Source organism: Bos javanicus, chromosome 13, assembly GCF_032452875.1.
Source record: "Bos javanicus breed banteng chromosome 13, ARS-OSU_banteng_1.0, whole genome shotgun sequence".
NCBI lineage: Eukaryota > Metazoa > Chordata > Mammalia > Artiodactyla > Bovidae > Bos > Bos javanicus.
The window spans coordinates 41,901,708-41,909,801 of record NC_083880.1 but is presented as its reverse complement, the minus strand read 5'-3'; the positions used below and the strand labels follow the sequence as shown (position 1 = coordinate 41,909,801).

The 8,094-nt window shown below is 56.2% G+C and overlaps 1 protein-coding gene across 1 annotated transcript; it reads left to right on the top strand.

Moving 5' to 3' along the window:
* Positions 1–2,192: 2,192 nt before the first annotated feature.
* On the top strand, positions 2,193–5,982 carry THBD (thrombomodulin). The gene has a single exon (XM_061436400.1). It carries the CDS (start codon positions 2,468–2,470, stop codon positions 4,202–4,204), a length of 1,737 nt encoding a protein of 578 aa, XP_061292384.1. The 5' UTR covers positions 2,193–2,467; the 3' UTR covers positions 4,205–5,982.
* Positions 5,983–8,094: the final 2,112 nt, after the last annotated feature.

Genomic DNA, 8,094 nt, shown 5'->3' with positions numbered 1-8,094 from the left:
CCCATCCAAGAAGTGACCCACCTTGGTGGGGGCCAGACCTGACGCTAGAATGTCCCTCAACTCCTTTAAAGGTTGGCGCGGGCTCAGAGGGCCCCACCCTTTGTTTGAGGCTTCCTCCAACACAGTCCTGAAATCCTTTGTAAAAGAGGTACAAAGGGTGTGGCTAGCCCTGCCTCCCTTCCTGTCTCAGGCATCCACCTTTGAGGTCTCTAAAGTGGCGAGTTCCAGCCTGTGTCTGGAGCCCCGCCCCGCCCGGCCCCGATCGGGTGCACCGAGACAACCTCTCCAGGGTGGCCGCGCACCTGGGGATGTTCGGCCAGTGCCTGCCCGGATCCACCCCAGGCTGCGAGACTCTCCGATCTTGGGCGGGGGGCGGGGAAGGGGGGTGTCTTTCCTTCTTCCTCTAGGTGCAGTCTGGCCCAATCCTGCTCTGCTGCTGCTAAGTCGCTTCAGTCGTGTCCGATTCTGTGCGACCCCACAGACGGCAGCCCACCAGGCTCCCCGGTCCCTGGGATTCTCCAAGCAAGAACACTGGAGTGGGTTGCCATTGCCTTCTCCAATGCAGGAAAGTGAAAAGTGAAAGTGAAGTCGCTGAGTCTTGTCCGACTCTTAGCGACCCCATGGACTGCGGCCCACCAGGCTCCTCCATCCATGGGATTTTCCAGGCAAGAGTACTGGAGTGGGGTGCCATTGCCTTCTCCGCTGGCCCAATCCAGGAAGCCTCAAATGTCCGTGTCACTTTGCGTGGGGCGCGGGGGTAGCGGGATAGTCAAGCGTGCCTCCCCCCACCCCCTTGCACTTTCGAGGGTGGCCCCGCCCCGCCCCCTTGGTCACTGCAGACAGTACGGTCCATCCGCCAGCGGGTGTCTGTCTTCCGCACGTGACGACACCACGCTGTCCTGCTCTTTAGCAAGTTCTGGGCTCTGCTGGACGTGGCGGGGCCCGACCCCAGGATCAGAAGGGGATCCGCGAGTCCTGCCGGGAGAAAGGACTCTGCATAAGGAATCCTTTCAGCCCAGCTTCGGGGATCGCCAAGTTTCTTTGGCTTCGTTTAGAGTTCAACAGCGCCGCCACCTGGCGCATCGCTGTGAGTGACCGCAGCGGAGGATGGCACAGGGTGTTAAAAAAAAACACACACACAAAACAAAAAACAAATTTGCCACTCTCGGTTGGGCTGTGGACTGACCCCTCTGCATTCCTGACAAGTGAGTAAGCGGATAAGGTCGCGAAAGTGACAGATTCCAGTCTCCTCCTCCCAGCGCTCCCCACCCCGCACGCGCGCTTAATCGCCCCTCGTCCGTGTCCTTTGCGGATCAAGTGGCATCTCTGTGCGCCCCTGTATTCATCTGATCTGTTGGGGAAAAGACCCCAACAGACAGACCCTCCCCGCGAGGGCACCCCGTGCGTCCCTTTGGGGGTGTGAATTGCACTGCCTCTCTGAGATGATGAACAAACTCAGACCACTCAAGCTAACTCGCTCCCCTACAGGGGTCCGCAGGAATTCGTCTGCCGCCACTTCCTAAAGGTGACGAGATTTGGGGCCCTGACAGTGTCTCCGAGACTTCCTTACGCAACGAGATGAGGTCTAGCCGTGGTAGCTTGCGCTCAGGGACTCGTGGGTCCCCCAGGGTCCGAGTGTTAGGCCAGTCCTCCTCCTTGGCAGAAGGTGGCCCCAGCCACGCCCTCTGTCTCCAAGCACCTCGGTCTCCTGAACTAGGCGCCCTGGCGGATCCGGTCGGCTAGCTCCCCTTGAGAGCGCGTTTGTGTGTGTGTGTGTGTGTGTGTGTGTGTGTGTGTGTGTGTGTACGCAAGGCCAAGCTCTAGGCAGCCCCTCTCCAAACCCTCTGGGTGGCGGGCACCTTCTCCCGAAGTCCTGTAGGTCCTAGGCATTACGGAACCGCCCTCCTCCGCCCCCCATTCTAAGCCCTTCTCGCCCAGTCTCGTCTTCCAAGAGCTCCGCAATCCAGGCTTTCCTTGAATTAGTTGGTAACAACACACTGATGAAGGAAAAGAGGACAAGGAGATTCAGGAGGGTAGCGTGTTAAGCCCCTCATAGGGCGGCGCGCCTGGGGCCGGTTGGCGGGGCGGGTCCCCCTTGACAGAGGTGCGGGGCCCCCCGGGAGCCTGCGCGGCCGGCCCCGCCCGAGGACCTCGCAGGCAGGGCTGAATTTACTCATCCTCGGGCGAGGTGATCCCGGGCGCGAGGGCGGGCGCAGGGCGCCCGGAGGACCCAGTAATCCGAGAACGCAGCATCAGCCCTTCCCACCATGCACTTCCTTCCTTTTCCCGAACGTCCAGGGAGGGGGACCGCTCACTTATAAACTCGAGCCCGAGCCTGGTGGCCTGTCAGAGACTGCCTCGCCACAGCCGGACGCGCCGGGTCGGAGACAGACGCGAGCAGCTGTCGCCGGGGGCTCCCCGCGTCTCTCTGCCACAGCCGGGACTCTGTGCGCGGCGTGCGGACACTATGCTGCGCGTCCTGCTCCTCGGCGTGCTGGCCCCCGCCGGCCTGGGGCTCCCGACACCCCCTGAACCGCAGCCCCTCGGCGGCCAGTGCGTCGATCTTGACTGCTTCGCCGTCTTCCGGGGCCCTGCGACTTTCCTCGCCGCCAGCCGAGTCTGCGAGCGCCTGCAGGGCCACCTGATGACTGTGCGCTCCTCGGTGGCGGAAGATGTCATCTCCCTGCTCCTGAGCGGCGACGGCCCGCGCCTCTGGATCGGTCTGCAGCGCCCGCCAGGCTGCGACGACCCAGAGCACTCCGGGCCCTTGCGCGGCTTCCAGTGGGTGACGGGCGACAACCGCACCAGCTTCAGCAGGTGGGCGCGGCCTCACGACGACGGGGCGCGCCTCTGCGGTCCGCTGTGCGTCGCCGTCTCGGCGGCGGCCGGGGCGCTGGCACCGGGAGAGCCCGCCTGGGAGGAGCGGCCGTGCGACGCGGAGGCCGACGGCTTCCTCTGCGAGTTCCACTTCGCCGCCTCCTGCAGGCCGCTGGCTGTCGACCCTGGCGCCACGGCGGCCGCGGGCCTCTCGATCACCTATGGCACCCCTTTCGGAGCCCGCGGCGCGGACTTTCAGGCGCTCCCGCTGGGCAGTACGGCCGCGGTGGCGCCCCTCGGGGTGGAGCTGGAGTGCGTGGCGCCGCCAGGGGAGACCGAGGGGCGCTGGAGCAGGGAAGCCCCGGGGGCCTGGGCCTGCGGCGTCGAGCGCGGCGGCTGCCAGCACGAATGCAAGGGGAGTGCTGGGGCTTCGAACTGCTTGTGCCCGGCGGACGCCGCCCTGCAGGCGGACGGACGCTCCTGCGGGCTGCCGGCCGAGCACCCGTGCCACCAACTCTGCGAGCACTTCTGCCACCTCCACGGGCTCGGCAACTACACGTGCATCTGCGAGGCAGGCTACCAGCTGGCCGCCGACCAGCACCGATGTGAGGACGTGGACGACTGCGCGCAGTTGCCCAGTCCGTGCCCGCAACGCTGCGTCAACACGGAGGGCGGCTTCCAGTGCCACTGCGACACTGGCTATGAGTTGGTGGACGGCGAGTGCGTGGACCCCGTGGACCCGTGCTTTGACAATAACTGCGAGTACCAGTGCCAGCCGGTGGGCCGGTCCGAACACAAGTGCATCTGCGCCGAGGGCTTCGCGCCAGTCCCCGGTGCCCCGCACAAGTGCCGGATGTTCTGCAACCAGACTTCGTGCCCGGCTGACTGCGATCCTCACTACCCGACCATCTGCCGGTGCCCCGAAGGCTATATCATAGACGAGGGCTCCACGTGCACGGACATCAACGAGTGTGACACCAACATCTGCCCTGGCCAGTGCCACAACCTCCCCGGCACTTACGAGTGCATCTGCGGGCCTGACTCGGCCCTCTGTGGCCAGATTGGCACCGACTGTGACCCTACCCAGGTGAATGAGGAGCGGGGCACCCCGGAGGACTATGGCGGCTCTGGGGAGCCCCCGGTCAGCCCGACTCCGGGCGCCACCGCACGCCCCTCGCCGGCACCTGCTGGTCCCCTGCACTCGGGCGTGCTCGTGGGCATCTCCATTGCAAGCCTGTCTCTGGTGGTGGCGCTTCTGGCCCTCCTTTGCCACCTGCGCAAGAAGCAGGGCGCCTCGCGGGGGGAGCTGGAGTACAAGTGCGGGGTCCCCGCCAAGGAGCTGATGCTGCAGCAGGTGAAGACTGAGCGGACACCTCAGAAACTCTGAGAAGCCTGGTATCCAGACTTCCTTCCCTCCTCCCGGCCCCGCAGCCCTTCTCTCCCCATCCCCCGCCCCAAGCACCTTAGCTGGCGTCAGAATAGAAGACCCCTCGCCCCTCTTCTTTCACTGCTTCTGCACTTGGCTATGGAGGAGAGGAAAGGGGGCATTGGAAGTTTGGCCCCAGCCACTTCCATGATGTCATCAGACAAGCGAGCAGGGATGACAGCTTCATTGTGACAGGTTGCAAAGTGTCCTGTGCCCTCACCAAGGGGCTGGGGTGGGGGGGTGTGTGTTCTTGGTTGGCAGCCTGGGGGCAGACATCATTCCAGCGGACTGATGAGTGACACTGAGTCAAGGATAATGACCCCAATATTTATTTTTTGTTCTTCTGCTTTTTTCCCTACCCTGTGTGTGTCCAACACCAGCCTTCCTCCCCTCCCCTCTCCCTCCTGCTCTATTTATGTGTGTGCTCCCATTTGTTATGGGATCCTTACACTATCTTGGTGAAGTTTTTCCAGCCCTCTTGTGTTTATGAAGCTAAGCCCCATTTCATCCTTTTCATTTCTCCCAACTTTCCCCTTCCAGGAACTCGGCTGACCTACCTGAGCCACCCTGTCTCTATTTGGACCCTATTTTTCTGCTCTTAGCTGTCTGCTTGGGCAGAACTGCTTTGTGAAACAGAAAGAAAAACACTAGAAATAAGAACGGTTGAGAATCTGTTCTTTCACCAGAGTTGCTATTTTATCCTGAGATTTCAGGCTTCCAGAGCAATAGCATTTTAAGAAAGGTTAAAATATAAAGGGCATTTATTAGACTCATGTTGCTGGACTGACCTAGGAATTCAACCCAAGATTTTCATTTTTATTTTCAAACAATGAACCTGGGTTTTACTGTTGTTGTTGCTGTTTTGATTTGGAAAGTAGTCATCATTAAGCTTCTTATGCAGTGTCTTTTCCTATGATTATTATTAGTTATTTGTGAAAATATTGAAAATGGTTGCTCTGAATTGAGAGGAGATGGAAGCCCATCCCAGGAGACAGTGTAAGAAAGTTTCAGCTGCAGAATTCACGCCAGTGGCCATTTGGACTCTCATGGTCCTTGTCATTTGTGGGCCCAAATAAAACCAGCTCTACTGGTTTTTTGAATTTGGGAGCTTGGGGATGGAAGCTGCAGCATGGCCGGTTAGGGCCTCTTCTTGATCAGGCCCTCCAGGATTTCTCCCACGTTGGAGGAAGAGTTTTCTGAGCCCAGCCATTTGGAATGCAGTCCAGGAGGTGGGAGCTGCCCCGGCAAGCTGGTTAGAAATGCCCTCAGGCGCCATCCCACCTACTGCACAAGAATCTACATTTTAACAAGTTCAGCAGGGGGCTGTCTGCTCCGTATATTTGAGGAGAGCTGTTCCAGACAGCTGCCAACGTTCTGGAACAGATTAAATATGAGTAATAAGTAGCAGGCCAAGTCAGGCCCTATATTCAAGAAACTGAGGAATTAACTGAGGAATTTTCCTTTTATAGCTTTGCTTTCTGGTAGAAGAGCCTAGGTACACACCTTTAGACATTGCTACACAGGGTCTTTGGTTCAAGTAAGCTAGGAATGAAATGCTTAGTGTATGGAAAAAAATGTATCATGTAAATGTATCTTTTGTAATGCAAAGGTTTTCCTCTATTGTTTTGTAAACTCAGCACATTTGTACATAGTTATTTATTTATTGGAGATAAACTAGAACACGGGCAAAACTCCTGCTTATGATGTCACTTGTAGAAAATAAATAACGGTGCTCTTGGTTTTTGTGTTGGTTCACCTCATTCCCACAGCCCCTTAATTTTATGCTATTAAGCAAGGCTTATGAAAAATGCAGATGCCAAGAGGTGCGTTTAAAGGCTGCCCCCTACTCCATTACTAGCTCCATCCACTTCTGGCTCATCGCTGACTTTCGAAGGTCTTTCCAGAGGAGGTTGTTTTCACTGTAGAAGGATTTCGTGTTATATCTGTGTGCACAAATATTTATTTTTCTTCTGTAACCATGACAACTTCATACACAGGACTTATGCCTATGTGTTTTAAAATACATTATAGGAGTATTTGTTGGGCCGAGTTAAAGAAGCAGTCCTTCTTGGGGCATCTCCAGAATCTTGGCCCTGTATCCCTCAACAAATGATTTGGCATTGTCTGGGCTCAGAGATATTCAAACACAAAAGTCACCCTGTGGCTCAGAAACCAAGGTCTCATGCAGTATGAAATCATCCTCGTTTCTCTTGGAGATTACAAACACTGTCTTTTTAATACATGCATATCTTGGGTCCCTCTTCCTGGGATGGTGAAACTGGCTGAATTTTATATGCAGTGTTTGAAAGTTTTCAGAAAGCAGAAGTTGGAAGAAAATTGGACTTAGTCAAATATCCAAATATTTTTACATATTTGGATCCTGCTGAATTTCTTAGTTTTAATCTGAGTAATTGGTGTCATAGAAATGCAAGATTTCAACACCCTGTTCTGGATGAAGGAGATGGCTTTTGGGGTGTGTGGGAGCGAGGGGGATGGTGGTGAGGGTTGGGTGGTCCCAGGTACCTTCCCAAGATGACCAGAGCAGGAGTTACACTCAGTAGTTGGAAGCCTAGCGAAAAACCAGATTCAATAATAGGTACATATGAAGAAAGAACTCCGTGAATTGGGGCAAAGCAGTTGCCAAAGAATCGTGCTGGGGTGGGGAGGGGAGAGTGACACCTTATCTATTGTCCTCACTACCCAGCCTTCTATTTTTCCAAAGGGTCTGCTTCCAAGGAGCTGTCAAACTAACTTTCAAAGGCTCATTGCTTGGCATTCCTTGGCAGTCCAAGGAAGACTCCTTGCTTCTTCTGCAGGGAGCATGGGTCCCATCACTGGTCGGGGAACTAAGATTTTAAATGCCGCCCAGTGTGGCCAAATAAATATCATATAAGTGTCTTTCTTTTTTTTTTTTTTTAAAAAGGCTCATTGCTTTAGGATGTCTTCCTCCAAAGAGGGATATTTTTTCAAGAACACAAGAAAACCAAAGCGAGTGCTCAAGACTCAGAGGCGAGAACTGTCACCGGGGCATCTTGGACCCGAGAACAATGGTGGGGTGGGTGTCGGCCTTGCTGAGGCCCTTCACTTTCTATCCCATGATAGAAGCACCTCCCCACCTACAGGCTTCATCTGAACTTGAGGTTGTCAAACCTCAGCCTCTCTCTGAAAAGACCCCGTATGAACAAGTCAGTTAACCCTAAAAACAAGTCCTCAGCACCTCAGACCAGAGTGGGTGGCCCTTGTAAAACGGGCCATAAGCCCTGCCTTCTGTTCACGTGGTTGACATCCAGGCCTCCTGGTCTCAGCAGGGTGTGTGGTGTGTGTTTGTGGGTAGTGTTCCAGGGCTCACAGGGCCTGGGGAAGGAGGCCAGGCTGGAGGAGTCAGAATTCAATCTGACGGCTCATGTGGCTTTTTTTTTTTTGTTCTCAGACCAAACCCTTTGGATCAGTTCAGCAAATATTTATTGAGCATGTGCTTTGTGTCTTGAGGGGTTGGGGGGGACACAGTGACCAACCCCCTGCCTTGAGAAGCTCGAGTTCTTGTGGGGGAGACATCATACAACCGATGAGCCCCTCCTGACCACTGCAAAACTGTATTTGCCTCTGAAACCACGGTGGGAGCGGGGAAGAGGAGCCCAGAGAGACAGGGCTGGAGAGGCCACTGGGCCAGCGGACACACGCTGGGCTGATGGAGGAGCAGGGTTGGTCCCAGGCAGAGCGCAGGGCAGAGCAGTCTGGGTGGTGGGCACAACAGGCACAAAGACCTTGTGCTGGAAGAGTCTTGGCAGAGGGTGTGGCGTGAGGTGGGTGAGGAGGAGGGGGTCCACGACAAGGCTGCAGATGCGGGATGC

Excerpts from the sequence above, each read along its gene's own strand:
- THBD (XM_061436400.1), top strand. The coding sequence starts at position 2,468 with ATGCTGCGCGTCCTGCTCCTCGGCGTGCTGGCCCCCGCCGGCCTGGGG.